Source organism: Jaculus jaculus, chromosome 5, assembly GCF_020740685.1.
Source record: "Jaculus jaculus isolate mJacJac1 chromosome 5, mJacJac1.mat.Y.cur, whole genome shotgun sequence".
Taxonomy (NCBI): Eukaryota; Metazoa; Chordata; class Mammalia; order Rodentia; family Dipodidae; genus Jaculus; species Jaculus jaculus.
In genome coordinates this window covers 36,521,606-36,540,836 of record NC_059106.1, presented here as the reverse complement: position 1 = coordinate 36,540,836, position 19,231 = coordinate 36,521,606, and the positions used below count along the sequence as shown (strand labels likewise).

At 44.9% G+C, this 19,231-nt stretch overlaps 1 protein-coding gene and 1 pseudogene across 3 annotated transcripts in view; one reads left to right on the top strand and one right to left on the bottom strand.

The window, feature by feature from the left end:
* The window catches only part of LOC105943965 (zinc finger protein 260-like), a 27,501-nt gene extending 16,640 nt beyond the window's left edge, over nucleotides 1–10,861 (bottom strand). Inside the window, exons 1-4 of one of the 3 annotated variants that reach the window (XM_045149982.1) lie at nucleotides 10,782–10,861; nucleotides 7,556–7,646; nucleotides 2,629–2,755; nucleotides 377–469 (exon numbers count right to left, since the gene is read on the bottom strand). In XM_045149982.1, coding sequence (XP_045005917.1) covers nucleotides 377–469; nucleotides 2,629–2,755; nucleotides 7,556–7,576 — 241 coding nt within the window. In that variant the 5' untranslated portion in view covers nucleotides 7,577–7,646; nucleotides 10,782–10,861. The other 2 variants (XM_045149983.1, XM_045149984.1) reach the window with 2 other exon arrangements.
* LOC105943966 lies at nucleotides 10,150–19,231 on the top strand (annotated as a pseudogene).

Here is a 19,231-nt window from a genome sequence, read left to right as displayed (position 1 = left end):
TTTTAATCCCAGCACTTGAAAGGCAGAGGTAGGAAGATCACTGAGAGTCCAAGGCCGCCCTGAGACTATATATTTCAGGTCAGCCTAACTAGAGTGAAAACCTACCATGGGAAAAAAAAAAATCTAAAAGGAAATTTTCAAAGTTTTATATGTGGATTGAATAACCTAGCAAAATGCGCTTCTGGAAAAAAACAAGAAGGGTTGACACGAGTAACTCTATCCTAAAAATGTAGAAATGAAGTGTTTGATGTACAAGAATATCTGCCTTGATGACTGGGTTTGGATAAAAGTTGTTGAAAACAGCTCAATATGACCAGTATCATGATACTGAGCTCTTTTCTTACTGACCTCTGTTGCTCAATATGCATACACTTACTTGGGAGGCTGCAAACTGAAGCTTCTGGTACTTTCCCTAGTCCAAATCCATGCTCCAATTTGAAGATCAATATAGGCTTTGTTATGCAGTGCCCTGTAAGTGGAAAATGATATACAGATTATGCCAGAGTGCAAAGTGAGGTAGAATGATGAAAGATAACAGCTCCAATTCAGGACCTGAGCTATAGTCAATGAATTTCAGTGGCTAAAGCCCTTTCTGAAGCCTTTCATGCCAATTATCTCTCTCTCTCTCCCTCTGTTTCTCTCTCAAAATAAAAATAATTTACATATATATATATGAATATGACAATTATGCTTTAAATATATAGGCACCACCATTAATAAACTAGCTGTTGGCACATACAGAAACCATAGATTGTTACTAGAAAATTTTCAGTGCCAGGGATGGGATACCTTCCAGTGAGTTGTTGGCCAAGGAGATCCTTGATGCCCCCAAAACATTACAGGCCATTGCTGAGACCCCTGGTTTCCCATCAGGAATAGATGGTAAGACCCTAATGCTGAAGAATACACATGACTTGCTGCAAGGTCACTGAGAAATCTTGCTGGCGCTGAGCTGAAAACCTCCTCCTGTAAACCAGCTGACAGAAAGCTAGAAAAAGCTATGCTACATGCAGTTCCATGGGAGAAAGAGAAGTCATCAGTGGAGATAAACAACAGTAGACACTGCAAGCCTTAAGTTTGGCCATCCAGGGCAAATGAGCCAATGGATGCAATAGTAGCATGTCTGTTATAGGGCAAACCAACCACTCTCTAACTGGATGGAGGACCTGCTCCATGGGAGGGAATACAGGCCTGATACTGAAAAACTATGACAGGGAAAGGCATGAGCACTCAGGAGGCAGAGGTAGGAGGGTAACTGTGAGTTCAAGGCCACCCAGAGACTACATACTGAATTCCAGGTCAGCCTGGGCTAGAGTGAGGAGTGAGACCCTATATCAAAGAAGACCAAAAAAAAAAAAAAAGGCACATGCCTTTACCCCAGCACTAAGGAGGCAGATGTCGAAGGACTGCCTTGAGTTCAAGGCCACCCTGAGACTACAGAGTGAATTCCAGGTAGCCTGAGCTAGAGTGAGAGCCTACCTCAAAAAAAAACCAATGCGGGGGGGCAGGGGGGGGAACGGGGGACGGACCTGACTAGGGATGCAATTCTTCAGAAACACAGCTATCTAAGGGCCACCTTTGCCTCAAGAACTCCAGGAATCTTACTTATTCCTCAAACTAGAATTAATGTAACCTTTCTTTGGGCCATGAACTCTCTACATTAGTGGTCAATTTAGATGTTGCTTTAATGGTAACCCCTCCCAGTAAAGTCAACAAAATACATCACACGCAAAGAAAAATCAGATCTGGGCTGGAGAGATGGCTTAGTGGTTAAGCGCTTGCCTGTGAAGCCTAAGGACCCTGGTTCGAGGCTCGGTTCCCCAGGTCCCACATTAGCCAGATGGACAAGGGGCAAAAGCGTCTGGAGTTCGTTTGCAGAGGCTGGAAGCCCTGGCACGCCCATTCTCTCTCTCTCCCTCTATCTGTCTTTCTCTCTGTGTCTGTCACTCTCAAATAAATAAATAAATAAATAAATTAATTAATTTAAAAAAAAAAAGAAAAATCAGATCTATTCTCATTCTGGTTGCAAGCCAAAATTGACCTGAAAGAAGCAGACAATAAAACAGTGGTTACAAGACTGTGGTGTGGCAAGGGTATAGGGGAGAGAAGGATGCAAGGATAGGAACTTTTACTGGGGAACATATACAAGTGATAAGTAATTTATAATGTGCTTAGAGAAGTACGTTTATGATAGATAGCAACTATATGAATATTTCATGTAGCTATCAGAGCCTTCACATGTTCTCAATAGTAACAAGTACTACCTGAGCTGACTTTGAGGCTACATTAACATGTGATCATTACACATTATTTTAGTGTCCTGAAAAGCTACTATGTTCTCCATACACATGTGCCATTACCAGCTGTCAGTTAAAATATATAATATAGACTTAGTATTAAAAATTAACACATCACAAGGCATGGTGACACACGCCTTTAATCCCAGCACTCAGGAGGCAGAGGTAGGAGGGAGGCCACCCTGAGACTACATAGTGAATTCCAGGACAGCCTGAGCTAGAGTGAAACCCTACCTCGAAAAACAAAACAAACAACAACATAAAAAATTTAACTCTGATTCATATACTCATCAACCAAAAGTTGCTATGGGTTACAGGGAGTTAGACTCACCCAAGAACACCAGGCTGCTGTAGTTCTCCAGCATCACATCCCTATAGAGGGTCCTCTGGGCAGCATCCAGCTCCTGCCACTCCTCTGAGGTAAAGTCCACAGACACGTCCTCAAATGAGATGGACCCCTGCAATGACAGTTCTCTTCAACCCAAGTCCTCAGCCTTGGGAAGAAATGGCAGGAACCTACTCTATTCTGTGGGTATTACCAATGTCTTCTTGTAAGTGTCATTTGATTTGTAATATGGGAGAAAGAAGTCAATACAAATATCTTACCTGAGTTAATATAGGAATTCAAGAAAATGTGACTATAATTTTCCAGTGAATTACAACATAAACAAAATCTGCAGCCCATGTTCACCACACAGAAACATCCAGGTCAATAGAATATGCCCATGCACTGAGTATTTAAGCATTAACATAATCTATTTGATGGAATAGAACCTAAATGCTCAAGCTCTTGGGATCAGGGTATATGCATATCCCCTGGATCTCAGAAAAACAAATGGTTTTAAGTGGGCCCAACCACTCCCTTGGTCTAAAATGCCCAGCAGCAATGCAAGACAAAAGATTATATATATATATATATATATATATATATATATATATTTTTTTTTTTTTTTTTTTTTTTGAGGTAGGGTTTCACTCTAGCCCAGGCTGACCTGGAATTCAGTCTTTAGTCTCAGGGTGCCCTTGAACTCATGGTGATCCTCCTACCTCTACCTCCCGAGAGCTGGGATTAAAGGTGTGTACCACCATGCCTGGCTACAAAAGAATATTTATACACTCTTTCAGGGGCTCTTGGGACAGTTTAGATGCTAAAAAAATTTTCAGCAGATAAAATTCATCAAAACATAACTTTGTGAAGACTCTAGACGCCTGTCACAATGGCTATGTCAAAAACAATGGCAGATTAAAAATGCTTGAGGAGACAAGGGGGCATTCAAAAAGGAAACCATAGTATACAGACATTTTTCAAAGTAGTATGCTGATTCTTCAAAACTTTAAATATAGACCTACCATATGACATAACAATCACCATTGTTGGTACATACCAAAAGATGCAGAAATCTGAATGTCAAGGGCTTCACAGCCATGTTCACTCTAACACTATTGAAGCACAGTCCAGATATGAAAACAACTGAAGTGACTCTTAGGTAAGGGTACAGAAGGACATTTCTATGAGATGCAGGGCATCCAGGTGACCCTGAGAAGATCCACACCCTACCTCGGGCTGCTGTGGAGAGGTCACAGGGACTGATTGGCACTAGAAGCTCCAGAAGACCAGAGATGTGACTGCTGTGGGCACCTGGTATCAGGCACTTCTGATATCTAAGGCCCAGAAGGACGAGAGATGAGAAGACATCACCCTGCAAAGTTTGCAGTGGGAAGCTCAACTCAAAGGCACCCTAATACAATACCTGTCTAGGGACAACAGGAGAGACACAAAGACTTTATATATGGAGACAGGTGAATCTTGAGAGGTTTCTTCTCATGTGAAATATTCACAAACAATCCAATTCTTCAAGAATCCATCACTCCAAGATTCAGAGAATAAATGACAACATACTGTTTGAAATACACCATAGGTAACAAAACGGTGATTATACTATTAAAAGGGAAAGTTGATATATGGGAGGTACAATTTTAGGACTGTGTTGTTAGATATAGATGGAGCTAGAAATCCTACTTAGGTTTCTCCTCCCTATACATTTGGGAAGCTTGGGAGTAAACAAATATCCTTATAGGGAAGACATGAGGCAGCACAGGGTAGGCCTCCTGATTCAAATCCTCTATTCCCAGCACTTGAGGGGAGGATTGAGGGAACCAGACACCCCTACAAAATGGATTTAATTCATGTTTTCCTTTCACTTTCCCTCCCACAGGTTTCGGCTTTATCTTGAGGGGCATTTCTTTCACCTATACCAAAGCATGTCCCTAAACTGCTCAGCCAGCCCAACTGGCACACCAGAAGCTCCATTCTGCTGGCTGATGCAGCTGAAGTTTCTTTCAGAAACCTCTCCACAAATGAAGCCTGGATTCTTGACTTTGCCAAAGAAAAGAATTTCAGGATGAGCCAGTATAGAATTTTAATTTTTCTGATTCAGACTCATATATTCCTCTCTGACCTTGAACATGCTATATAGCCAAGGAAGACTTCCCTAATGCTGGCACTACATGAATGCACCATCTCACCATGTTTATGTTGTACTGGTCATGAATCCCAGGGTGTTTTTTTTTGGGGGGGGCGAATAGGAGGTGGGTGAGAGGAGGCAAAATAAACAAGCATACTACCAACTGAACTAGATCCCCAATTTCTAAGAGAATCAGTCCCAAAGAAATAAAATGGAAGACCGAGATGGGTGTATGGTGTCACTCTAGAGACTGGGGTATGAGGATTGACTTGAGTTTAATGTAAGCCTGGGTTTTAGAGTAAGGTCCAAGTCAACTTAGGTGAGAATGAAACCCTGTCTCAAACTAAAAAAAGCAAAAAAAAGTAGAAAAGTGATACAGGAGACTACCTGTTGTTCTCCTCAAGCCATATTACACACACACACACTCAAATAGATATATAAATAGCAATAAAAAAACAGAGTAGAGAACTGGAGAAATGGCTTAGCAGTAAAGATGCTTGCCTGTGAAGCCTAAGAACCCATGTTTGATTTCCCAGATCCCACATAGGCCAGACACACAAGGTCATGCATGTGCACAAAGTGGCACACATGTCTTGAATTTGATTGCAGTGGCTGGAGGCCCTAGTGTATCAATTCTCTCTCCTCCCTCTCTCATTAAAAAAAAGAGTAGAGATTAAGGGAACAAGGGAGAATAGGAAAGATTTATTATGATACAAGGGCAAGCAAAATAGAACAAGGGGCTCCACATGTGTCATGGTAGGTTGGGAGTACAATCTTAATTTGCCCATTTAATCCAAATCCTCCTGCCAGTTCCCTATGGTTCAGTTACCATGTGTGGTGGTTTGATTCAGGTGTCCCCCATAAATCAAGGCGTTCTGAATGCTAGATTCCCAGCTGATGATTTGGGAAGAATGCCTCCTGGAGGGAGTGTATTGTTGGGTGCTGGCTTATAGGTGTTATAGACAGATTCCCCTTGCCAGTGTTTGGCACTCTCTCCTGCTGCTATTGTCCATCTGATGTTGGCCAGGAGATGATGTACACCCTCTGCTCATGCTATTGATTTCCCTGCCTTTGTGGAGCTTCCCCTCAAGTGTGTAAGCCAAAATAAACCCTTTATACCCCCCAAACTGCTCTTGGTTGGGTGATTTCTGCCAGCAGTGTGAACCTGACTGCAACACCATGTTTCTACAAAATCTACATGGTGTTTGCAAGAGGCTCAGTTAGTGATGCTAGGGAGGGAGAAGTGTAGTTATTGCTTGATGTCCTGTGGTGTGTCAGTCTTTGCCAGGAGTCCTCCCATCACTGCCTAAAGGAAGCACAGGGATTAATCCCTGGTACCAGAGGCCTGTAATCCCAGCCACTTGGCTGTTGAAGGATCCCAAGTTCAAGGCTAGCCTGGACTTCAAACTGACATAATGTCTCCAAAATAACAACAACAACAAGGCATGATGGCTCATGTTTGTAATCTGAGCACTTGGGAAGCTGAGGTAGGAGAATCACTGTGAATTTGAGTCACCTTCACAATGGAATGAGTTCTAGGTCAGTCTCAGCTACATTCTCTACCTAAAAGAAAGCAAGAAAGAAAGAAAGGAAGGAAGGAAGGAAGGAAGGAAGGAAGGAAGGAAGGGAGAGAGAGAAAAAGACTGGGGACATGGCTCATGGCAGAATGCTCAAGAGGGAAATGCTTAATCAAGGTCACTCAGCAAGGAATTTGGAATCCTAGGGAACCCAAGGCCTGAAGATTATGAGACCCAGAGAGAGAACAGAAAGATGGATCAGTGAAAGCACAGACAAGGGGAGATGGTACTCACAAGCATAGATTTAAACAGAGAAATACACACATTCAAAGACAGAGATTCAGAGTTGAACAGCATACAAAAAGCTTCACAGGTTGTGATAGAAAAAGACCAAATGAGCCGGGCATGGTGGTGCACGCCTTTAATCCCAGCACTCGGGAGGCAGAGGTAGGAGGATCGCCGTGAGTTCGAGGCCACCCTGAGACTCCATAGTGAATTCAAGGTCAGCATGGGCTACAGTGAGATCCTTCCTCGAAAAACCCAAAAAAAGAAAAAGACTAAATGCCTTTGCGCAGCCTTCCCAGGGGCAGGCAGAGGAGGCATGGATCCAATGAACACCTGAGGTGACACCAAAGAAGAAGGAAGATAGCCCCACTTAACCTGGCAATGAGGTATCAGGTGAAACCATGTTCTCAAGCCTCACCAGGCAAGGACCCACTTTCCACCTCTGGATGTTCCTTACCCTGGTGGATATTCCACTGGAGACACAGACAACAGACTCTTGTTCCTGTCTACCAGAACCAATACAACCACATCCTACAGCATGTGGCCAAGCATGCTTTTATGCACTGCATCCTGGAGTCCAGAATGCCAATGGCTGTGAAACTCCTCTGACACTATCTGGCAGCTCAAATATATTGGGAGGTCTAAGCACCATGACAGTTTGGCCAGGCCAGGGAGTGATCTCCCAAAGGTCAAAGGCAGATGGGGCCACCTAAAGTCACTACAACCCAGAGACAGAGCTTAAGATACAAATAGATAGGGTTTTTGTAGCCAGAAGGGGAAATGAACCATGGCAGATGAAAGAGGGTCAAAATACCAGGTTGTAATGCACTGGAAACCAAATATGATAGACCCACAGTCTAAAAACAGAATCCAGGAGCCAAGCGACATTGACAATGGGGAAATAAGGAGATACTGTCTTATAGCACAAATATGGGAGAAGGGGTTTTAAAGATTTCTTCCCCTGGATAAGGAAGCCAGCCCATAACCTCACCATTTCCAGATTGTGTGGCATACAATCTCTCTTCTTCCTTTGGACCTTGGTGCAGCAACTTGTCTCTGGGTCCCAGAAAAGTTCAAAACATCTGGAAAAGAAGGAAGGATATACATACATGTCACACATTCTTAGGACTTAAACATGGTCCATTACTATTTTAACACTTTTATATAAAATACATTATGTGGAATATCCTCTGTATGTCAGCAACCTTCAAAGCCACTGTTGCTAATTGTTCTGCAATTCTTCACCTAAATGACAAGGGCATCAAGCCGACTCCAAAGCAAGGGCACCCTTTCTCTTTGCAAATCTCGTTTACTTTCCCAATCTTTCTATCCAGCCTTATTCTCTGCATAAGCCATGCTTTCACTCTTCAGGTCTCCTCAAAACTCTCTCCTCTGAACTTGGCACCACATTCCTAATCTCCTCTTCCCTCAGAATGCTGTTTCCTCAACTGTAGCCTGCCTCACTAGTCCTCAAAGTGTTAAAGACTGTCCCCTCCCTCAGATCCACACTTCCTTGCAGCAACATTTCCCTCATCCCTGAAACCCTCACATACTCTCTCAGGGAGTCAGAATCTCCCTTACACATCTCTTCCTCTTGCAGGCCCCAGCATCCATCTCTCAACCCTGGTATCCTCCATCAGGACCTCAATTCCTCCCTTACACCATACCTTCTTCCATCACACCTATCAGGTGTGACTTCCTCACACAGGTCCTCTTCTCACAATCCATTTACTCAGCCAGCCATCTTCAGACCTTGGCAACCATCAGCAACCAATGTCTCTCTAATCCCTCTGAGCCTCCTCTTTGCTTAGTATAGCCACAGACTTCCGGAGTCCTGTGATACCCAAGTTACTAGCCTGCTAGTCTCAATGTAGCAAGAAATGGGAGACTCACTCTCTCCTGTTAATCACTTTCCCTTTCTGTACAGGGAGTCAAACAACCTCCCTATCACAGCCACTGTACAGACAGGGCTAATTCATCTTGTTCTTCACAACCACCATACAGGGACCCATTTCACAGGTGAGAAACTGAATACAGAGAGGGCAAGTCATATGGCCAGGATCACATAATTGTAAGGGGTAAAACTGGAATTCAACTTCACAAGAATACATTTTTCTTTTGAGAAAGGAACCACCCCAAGCCAGCTTAGACAGCAAGATCAAGTGCCTCAGCCTCCCATGTGCAGGCAAACACCTTAACTGCTAAGCCATCCCTCCAGCCCTAATTCCATTTCTTGTTGGTACATTCAGCCCCTGTCATTCCTACATTTGCAAGCAGCAGAGTCAAGAAACAGAGTGTGAGTTGTGTTGTTATATAGTTGAAAATGCCCCCCAAAGTATGAATTGATCCATGACTCAGTTTCCCATCCACACTGCCTTGCTACCCAGGTAATCTGGTTAGAGACAAGATACTGGAGACACAAACACCAGACTGAAGGGTCTCACTCTAGTCCATGCTGACCTGGAATTCACTATGTACTCTCAGGGTGGCCTTGAACTCATAGCATCGTACTACTTTTGCCTTCCAAGTGCTGGGATTAAAGGCATGCACCACCAACCCTGGCCTCAGATGTGAATTTTACTTGAATTCACCTCATAGGGTGTGAAAGTAATTACATGGCCAATTCCTGGCCAAAGTGTGATCCAGCATGAGTGAGTCCATCTTGTCTCTAAGGATAAAGCAACAACAGGGCTGGAGCAGTGGCTCAGTGGTTAAGGCACTTGCCTGTAAGCCTAAGAACCCAGGTTAGATTCCCTGGTACCCACATAAGGCAGATGCATAATGCAGGTGCATGCATTTGGAGTGTGTGTGCAAGGGCAAGAGCCCCCCCCCCACATATACCTTTCTCTCTGAAATAATTTTTAAAAAAAGGTGACAAGGAGTCAAGGTAAGCAATGCTGCCAGAAACAACAGCACATGTATTTAATCCCAGCACTAGGACAGCTGAGGCCAGCATCCACAACACAGTGAAATCATTCTGAGATGTATCACAAAGATGTATTAGCAGTGAAGAGTCCCTTTCTGATTTCATGTCTCATTTATTTTACATGCCTTTCTACCTGGCATCATTTCTACCTAAGGCCAGGCTTTCACCCCCAGACCTCCAAACTCTTCTTCAAATTCCCCTCCTCATTCAAAACTGGCCTACACTCTTCAGGTCCTGGCCAAAACTTCATATTTCCTCAAAGCATTTTCCCCACATTTGTTTAGGGTCTCACAACACTAATCCCCTCAGATTACTGTAGACTACATACTCTGCCTCATCCTTATCTACCTGTGCTTTCAGATGCCCACTTCCAGCCTATAACACTTACTTCATCTCTCAAACTGTCACTTCCAACTTTAGATCCCCTCTACTCTTTTCTTTCCTCAATATATCCTAAACCCACGCCCAATACTCTTCAGAGGCCATGGGTGAGAGGCTTTTGTACCCATACACCCAGCACCAAAGCCTCCAGAACCCATCTGCCACTCGCCAAGAACCCTTGCATGCAACCTCCCCAGAACCCACAGCCACCTAGGGAGCTGGGGCCTTCATTATTTCCCCGAACTCTGTTGCTCTTGGAACAGGGGACTTCAGGGCGCATGGCAGCTTGGCCAGGTGAAGGTGAGTGGCCTCCTGATGTCCAGGCCGGGGGAAGGGGAGGGGGAGGACGTAAAGATTTCTGGAGGCTGATTAGAACTTGATGTCCCAGGGGCACATATGAAATCACTTAGACATCAGGTTGCAGCACCCTGAAAACTAGATAAGAGGGTCCAATTAAGTAGGGCGTCAAGGAGCGTTGGAGGACAAAATACAGGAGCCTAGTGGCATAGACCCTGGGGAGCTGGGAAACTAGAGGCCACTGGTACAAAAAATAGAGGTTTTATAGCTTCCTTGCACTGGCTCAGGATCGGCCTTACACTCCTGGGCACAGCTGCACAGAAATGGCTACAGCCGGACTAAGGAGGGATCGTGGAGCCGGCCGGGCCTCCACCCCGTAGCGGGAGAGGTCCGGGCGGACAGCGGCCCAGACGCACGGCCGGGCCCGGGGCCTCTGCGGCCCAAGAGCCGCCGCCGCCGCAGCTCGGCGGCTTGCAGACCCCTTCCCTCCCGGCTCGGGACGCGCCACACTCACTACTGCCGGCTTCCTGGACACCTAACGTCCTCTCCTGGATCTCACACACCACAGGCCCCCGGGTCAACACAGGACGGGGAAAAAAAAAAAAAATCTCACCCGGACGCCCAAAAAGAACTGAAAGCTGGCTGTGGCGCTCAAGATGGTGGGCAGAAGCCGCTTCTACAGGAAAGGTTCCCGCCCGCACGGAAAGCCCGCCCCCTGCGCGCCGTCTGCGCGTCTGATTGGACGGCCTGCATCCCGCTGCGATCGATTGGACAGGACCTCAGAGAGCAACCCCCGAGATCAGGACTGACAATCCGCGGCTTCTCAGACCACCAGGACGATCGCGCTCGTACTTCCCGCCCTGAGGACGCTGATGTCCCGGAAGCCGGAGATGGTAGGAGACTGCGGTGTCCTCAGTCAGGGAGGAGAGCTGAGCTGCTCATCTCTTCCCCTCCGGAGCCCCAGGCCCCAATGCTCCGTGTGCAGCGTTATGAAGTGTCCTGTCAAGCTATACGGGGCGGTGCTGGCTTCCGGGAACCCGGGCAGTCCTGTCGTGCCACTACTTGGGGACTGCAGCCCTCTCTCAGCAGCTTTGCAAGCCTTTAATCCTAGCGCTCTGAGGCTGAGGTAGGAGGATCGTTGTGAGTTCAAGGGCACCTTGAGATTACACATTGAATTCCAGGTCAGCCTGGGCTAGAGCAAGACCCTACTTTAAAAAAAAAAATCAAATAAATAAAATGTTCCTTTAAGTACGAAGGATTAATAGCCTTCCCTTGAAAACTCGAGGGAACTAACGAGTTAGTAACTGTCCCTAAGACTAGCAGGTAATAAAAAGTCTCAGAGGCATGCAGTCTGGACAGGCTACTCTTAATAGATAAACTTCCCTTTGTTCAAAATACCTCTAGGGAACAGAAACTGGTGGAATATACTCTCTGGACAATTTGGCTAAAAAAGCTTATTCTGAGCAAGGACACAAATAACTACAGTTCCTTATCTACTTCCCTTGGACCTGCAGTGGATACAATCTGTTTTTCTTAGGATCCTCCTTATAAGCTTGCAGCCCAGCCTGGCTCAGGACTTCAGCCTTCATGGGGTGGGAAGGCTGCTGCCCCTTGCTGTTTCTCTCAATAAACGGTTTGTTTGCAGAGATCAAGTCCAGTGTTCTCTTTTGCTTAGGAGGGGAAATACAGAAAATAATTTCATTTATTTTTCTATATAGTTGTTATTTTGTCCAAATAGGAATTTGAAAAATTAATGATCAAGAGTAATGAAATTTCAAAGAAAACACATAAATAAAAAACAAACATAGGGGCTGGAGAGATGGCTGACGGGTTAAAGGCACCTGTTTGCAAAACCTGCTGATTCAGGGCTCACTTCCCCAGTACCTGCACTTAACCAAGATATTAGATGTGGCACAAACCTTTAGGTTTCTTTGTAGGGACAAAAGATACTGGTGTGTCCATGCATATACGTACATACATACATGAATAAAAATGTTTAAAACAAAACATACAAAAGGCTTACAAAGTAAAATGAGATGAAGAAATTTGAAATAGTACAAAACAATATTATAATGCCTTACAAATACAATTAGTGTCAGTGAAGATAGAAGGACCATGTAACTAACACATCTTGATATACTTTACACATTTAATCACTGACAATATGGAATTTAGGATTGTACTCAGATGGGATCTTGGGAATCCATACAGGAAAGGATCTTATTAAGATGTTGCTTATGACTTCTCCGCCTCCTCAGCGTTTGAGCTAGAATACCTACGGGTTGAAACGTAATGTAATGAATCCAAGAGAGATCAAAACTGGGATGAGTGCAGCAGAAGCGGTGGGACTCCCAAGCATGGGGGCTTCACCACAGTAGAGGCTGCATCTCCAATCGCCTCTGCCAACCCCTCTGTAGTGAAGACCCCAAATCCCCTTGGGAAAAGGATGGCAGCGGCACGCGAAGACCCCAAATCCCCTTGGGAAAAGGATGGCCGCGGCACCTACTCATATTGAAGCTGAGCTGTATTACCTGATCGCTAGGTTCTTACACTCTGGACCCTGTAATGAATCTGCTCAGGGGCTAGTGCAGGAGCTTGAGGGGCATCAGCTCATTCTGTGCCACTTACACTGGAAGGGGAAGGAGCACCGAAGAAGCTTCGAGGAGCTGTGTATATCACCTCTGCCAGGCAATTAACTAGTTGTAGTAGCTTCAGCCATGCTTTCCCTTCATCTGCTTACCAGCACATTAAAATGCCCAAGAGAATTCCGGGGCACATATCTTCTGTCTACTGTGTAGCATTTGACCGAAGAGAGAGATGAATTTTTACAGGTTCAGATGACTAGTGAAAATTTGGGCTACAGATGATGGATGTGTCCTTGCTATACTTCGAGGGCATTCTGCTAAGATTTCTGACATGGCAGTTCACTATGAAAATACTCTCATTGTTGCAGGCAGCTGTGATAAGGTTGTAAGAGTATGGTGTCTTTGAACTTGTGCACCAGTTGCTGCCCTTCAGAGACATTCTGCTTCTATTACTTCCATACAGGTGAGGAAAATGGTAAGACTTCTAGCATATGAAATAAAGGTGAAAAGTCTCTCTTTTGTATTATAGTAGTACAAAGAATGACAACAGAAAAATGCTTTTATAGAGGTTTTCTCCTACCTTGTGGACAGATTATTTTAAAAAGTCAGGAGTAAACTGAGCATGGTGGCACATGCTATTAATCCCAACACTAGGGAGGCAGAGGTAGGAGAATCATTGTGAGTTTGAAGCTAGCCTGGGACTACAGAGTGAGTTATAGGTCAGCCAGGGCTAGAGTGAGACCCTACCTTGGGAAAAAAAAAATCAGGTGTGCTGGACATGATGGTGCATGTCTTTGATCCTAGAACTTGGAAAGTTGAGGTAGGAGAATCATCATGAATTTGAGGTCAGCTTGGAACTATAGAGTAAGTTGTAGCTCAACCTGAACTAGAGTGAGACCTTGCCTCAAAATATTAAAATCTATCCAGACATGGTGGCACACACCTTAATCCCAGCACTTGGGAGACAGAGGTAGGAGGATCATTGTGAGTTTGAGGCCACCCTGAGACTACATAGTGAATTCTAGGTCAGCCTGGTCTAGTGTGAGACCCTCCCTCAAAAAAACAAAAAATAGCCGGGCATGGTGGCACATGCCTTTAATCCCAGCACTCGGGAGGCAGAGGTAGGAGGATTGCCACGAGTTCAAGGCCACCCTGAGACTACAGCGTTAATTCCAAGTCAGCCTGGACCAGAGTGAGACTCTACCTCAAAAAACAAAACAAAACAAACAAACAAACCAAAAAAACACCCCAAAATAGAAGGTAAAAATGAAATGAAATAAAATTTAGGTGTATACTCCCTTTAGAAATAAATAAAAAAAGATAACTGAGGAATTTCTTCTAATAGATAACCTGTTTGTACTATGTGTATGTGGAATGTGGAATAAACTCTAAATGCCCACTAGTACTTATAATTGGGATTTCAACAGTTTCTAACATGAATATCGACATATACTTTGTTAATATTTAATTCAAGATGTGTGTCAGTCATACTTAGTATGTAAGTGTATAGGCTAATTACTAAGAGGGAAAATTTATGATTTAGTTTCAGAGATTTTAGTTTATTTATTTCGTGTTTTTGAGGTAGCTTCTCAAACAAGCCTAGGTTTACCTGGAATTCACTATGTAGTTTCATGCTGGTCTTGAACTCACACCAATCTTCCTACATCTGTGTGGTAGTTTGAGTAGATGGCCCCCAGTATATTCAGTATTTTATTAGTTTGTAGTTTGCATCTGCAGCTACCTGGATGGAGGCATTGTCACTGGGTGGATCTGAGGATCCAGCCCTAAATTGTGGGGTGGGTTTGAAATTCCAATCTAAAGATGTGCAAAAGTGCCTAGTTCTGCCTGGAGTTCCTGAAGGGTACTGTTTGGCTTTTTGGCTTGTGCCTTTCTCTCTCTCTGCCTGATCCCTTTAAAGAGGGGGCCAACTTCTTTTACCATTATGAAACTTCCCCTGGATTTTTAAGCTTCAGTAAATATCCCTTCCTCAGGCTGGAGAGATGGCTTAGCGGTTAAGCACTTGCCTGTGAATCCTAAGGACTTTGGTTTGAGGCTCGATTCCCCAGGGCCCACGTTAGCCAGATGCACAAGGGGGTGCACACATCTGGAGTTCATTTGCAATGGCTGGGAGCCCTGGTGTGCCCATTCTTCCTCTCTCTATCTGCCTCTTTCTCTCTGTCACTCTCAAATAAATAAACAGCAACAACAACAAATATCCCTTTCTCCATAACTGTGCCTGGGCTCGAAGTGTATCTCAGCAACCTGAAGCTATTTGCTACAGAAATTGGTACTAGAATGTGGGGTGAGATGAATCTGACCATGTGGATTTTCGTCTTATGGAGCTTTTGTTTTGGAGGAATGGATTTGGTACTTAAACAACTGAAGATGCTTTCTAGAGTGGTAAACCAAGTATTATGGACTATTCTGATGAGAGTTTGAAAATGCTCAGTGCAGAGAGAATTGAACTTGGAGGCTTGGCTTTTTGAGCTTTCTAAGGGGAAGGAAAGACTGCAAAGGACTTTGTTGGAACTAGGCTACTGGCATAAAGGTTGGTTGCACTCTGCTGTCCAGGACCAGAGAGTTTGTTCAACGTTAAATTTATAATGGACTAATGTGCTTGGCTAAAGATATTGGACTGAGAAATTTAAGATTTTAAGTTAGAAAACCTCAAACAAGTTTAAATTATAGGCTCTGAGGCTGGTTTTAGGTTACTAAAGCTGGTATTGTCAATAAATTAGCAGTCTTAAGGAAGATGGCCCAACTGCTTTTCATTAAAACAATAAAGAGAAGCCGGGTGTGGTGGCGCATGCCTTTAATCCCAGCACTCGGGAGGCAGAGGTAGGAGGATCACCATGAGTTCAAGGCCACCCTGAGACTACAGAGTTAATTTCAGGTCAGCCTGGACCAGAGTGAGAACCTACCTCGAAAAAACAAACAAACAAACAAACAAACAAACAAACAAGAGGATGCCTAAGGAAAGACTGTGATAGAAATGCAAACTCATTTTGGGAAAGAGTTGACTGGAAAAGGAATATGCTTTTCAAGATTATGATTTATTTCCTCCCTGAATTAAAAGTATGGCTGTGTCCTGCATACCTGGTATTATTTTTGGAAGCATGAAAAATGTGTGTAGTAGTCATGAAGTACACATGGTTCCAGGAGCCACTGCTGAAATATGGAATGAGGCAGGGCTTATGAACCCTGATAGTCTGGAAGAGCCTTTGGAAGATAGAACATGGTTTACATGGAGATCCAAAGATGTTTTGTACATACCAGAACTGTGCAAGGGCTTCCATGGAGGCTGTCAGCTAAGGATGGACATTTTCCCTGGTTACTCTGCCCAGCTGGAGAGGCAGAATTGGAAAATCTGGAGATTGTCAGTCTCTGGTTATGTTGGATTTGAACTGCAGAGGTTTGATGACTGCTTGATGGTGGTTGAGTTTGTATTGTTCTAGTCTCTCCTTTCTTTGCCTTATGCCAGTCGAAAATGTTTACTCTGTGCTATGATATGTTGAAAGTATATAACTTGTTTGATTTTAAAGGATTCTCAGCTAAGAGACAATCTTAAATCTAAGATAAGACTTGGGAATTTGGAACTATCTTAAATTGGTAAAGACTGTGGGGACCCTTGAAATTATACTGAATACAATTTACAGTGTGATGGTTATGAATCTATTGGGGGCCAGGGGCAGAGTGTGGCAGTTTGAATAGATGGCCCTTAATATATTCAGTGTTTCATTAGTTTGTAGTTTGCATATGCAACCACCTGGCTGGAGGCAGTGTCTGGGTGGATCTTAGGATCCAGCCCTAAGGTGTGATGATGGGCTTGAAATTCCAAAGATATGCAGTGCCTGCTTCTTCCTGGAGTTCCTTATGTGTGTTGTGTATGTTTGGCTTGTGGCTTTTATCTCCCTGCCTGGTCCTTTTAAGAGGGGGCCAACTTCTACCATTATGAAACTTCTCCTGGATCTGTAAGCTTCAATAAATATCCCTTCCTTCATAAAAAAAGATGTTGCTTATGAGTGTGGCTCAGTGCTAGAGCCAGTGCCTAGTATGATCCAGGACCTGGTTTCCATCCCCAGAACAGGAGTGGTATTGGAAAAAAAAAAAAAAAAAAAAGGAAGGGTGGGGTGGGGGAGAAACCCTCTTGCTTATAAATGTTAACCTAGGCTGGGCTTGCTGGCCCAAGCCTGTAACTATAGAACTTGGTAGGTAGGGGCAGGAGGTTCAGGAGCTCAAGGTTGTCCTCAGATAGTGAGTTTGAGGCCAAAATGGGCTAGAGAAGACCTTGTCTCAAAAAACAACAAAACAGGCTGGAGAGATGGCTTACTGGTGAAAGCACTTGCCTGCAAAGCCAAAGTTCCCAGGTTCAATTTCCCAGGATCCACATAAGCCAGATGAACAAGGTGGTGCATGCCTCTGGAGTTCATTAGCACAGGCTGAAAGCCTGGAGTGCCCATTCTCTCTCTCTTTCTCTCTCTGCCTTTTTCTTTCAAAGAAATAAAACAAACAAAATTAAAAGAAAGAGAGAGAGAGAGAGAGAAAAAAAAAAAAAAAAGCCACAACAACAAAGAAGCCAGAAGTGGTGGTGCATGCCTGTAATTCCAAGAAGAAGTGGGAGGATTGCCGTGAATTTGAGGTCATCCTGAGACTACAGAGAATTCCAGGTCAGCCGGGGCTGGAGTGAGACCTTACCTTGAAGAAAAAGAAGAGCCCAGTGAGCATTGCAGTTCCTTGATGGGGATGCTGAGGAGTGCTGAGTCCCTGAGAAGAACTGGCCACTGCAGACTTCTGAGGCACTGCAGACCATGAAAACCTCCTCACTGCAGCCAACCCCAGACCTCTGAGATCATTCACTGCTCCAGAAGCCAAATCAGGAAAAGTGTTCTGTGCAGCAGAGGTGGTTCTAAAGATCCAGAGATTCCTGGAGCCCCTGACAGATCCCCAGGGTTCTCTAACTTTCCTCAGTGGACTCAAGACCTGACTTCCACCATGCATGGGTGCCAGACCCCCTTCAGTACACCAGTTATTGAAAAGTTAAGGCTGGGTCCTGACTCACACCATGATCATTGTGGACTCCCAAGTGCCAAGGGGAGCTCAAGGATATCTGCCTTTTGCCTGGGCCACTGTCCACAGCCCTGGAACCAGAGAAGCAGAGCGATAGACAGACTTGGCAGTCCTTCAGGAAAGAGCTAAGAGCCTGAATCAGCACCTGGGGCTGGAGGCACTGATGTCCTCAGGGCAGGTGGACATGACAGTGGTGATGACTTTGTATCCTGACCAAGCTACCAGCTGTTGGCCCCTGCACTACCTGCTGCTGCACAGAGATGGGCCCCTGTCCAAATCCAGATGCCTCTTACATTGCCATTAGGGCAGCTGCCCACTCTCAGTGTATTTTTTTTTCTTAGTGAACTCCTGAATGGCAGTTTCTGCACACTGGTGGAGACCCTGAGTGTTTGCTGGGCCTCTATCAGGCCCCCGAGAAGCTGCAAAAACTCAGTGAGATCAACAAGTTGCTGGCACATTAGCCTTGGCTCATCACTCAGGAGCACATCCAGGCCTTGCTGACAATGAGTTGGTGCAGCTGGTCCTGGCTGAACTCATCCCAGCCCTTGTACCGTTCACTCATTGCCACTCGCTGGGCTTCGTGTTTCGCTGTGGTATCACTCATGAGGGAGACGTAGAAGACAGCCCTGCCCCTCAGACACCATCACCCCCCCTCCAGTGAGCAATGCAGCCTTCCTAGTACGGACCAATTAGACAACCTTAGGGGATTCCAAGCAGCACATGACACATTAACTCTGATGGAACGCATGGGGAGAGCTTGCTAAGGGACAAGGGAGCATCCCAGGAGCAAATAGAAAACTGCTTTGAGCTAGAAAGCCTGATGTTTCTCCCTCAGCTAACATGCTGGAGCCTCCTCTGTACCTAGACATGCTATGTTTTATAGAAGACCCCACTTTTGGATACAAATATTTCACTCGGAGAGGTTCAGGCACCCCCACCCCATATTCTGTGCCAAGGATTATACTCAGGAATATCATGTCTAGTCACTGATCTGGCAGCTCTACCCTGAGGGTAGGCAGCTATTGGGTGAAAATTTCAGGTAACATAGAGCCTCACCTACTACACCATCACTTTGCACAGCACTATGGATCTCTCCATGCTCCACAGGGCTATCTGGGACTACATCCACGGTGTCTTCCACATTAGATACGTTGACTACGACTATGGGAGGTGAACCAGCTCCTGTACAGGAACCTCCAGGTCTATATCAAGTGACCTGCTGCCAGAGAAGACCATGAAAAGAATGAACATTCCTGGAGGCACTTCTGCCACTGAGAAGGTCCATGTGTACTTGCTGCTCCTGGATACTCTCACGGAAGCTGCCCTGCTCTGTGCTGTCCACACCACCTGCTACATGACCTGTGCCGAACCTGCACCTGAGGCAGCTCACCCTAGGACACCATCCTCTTGA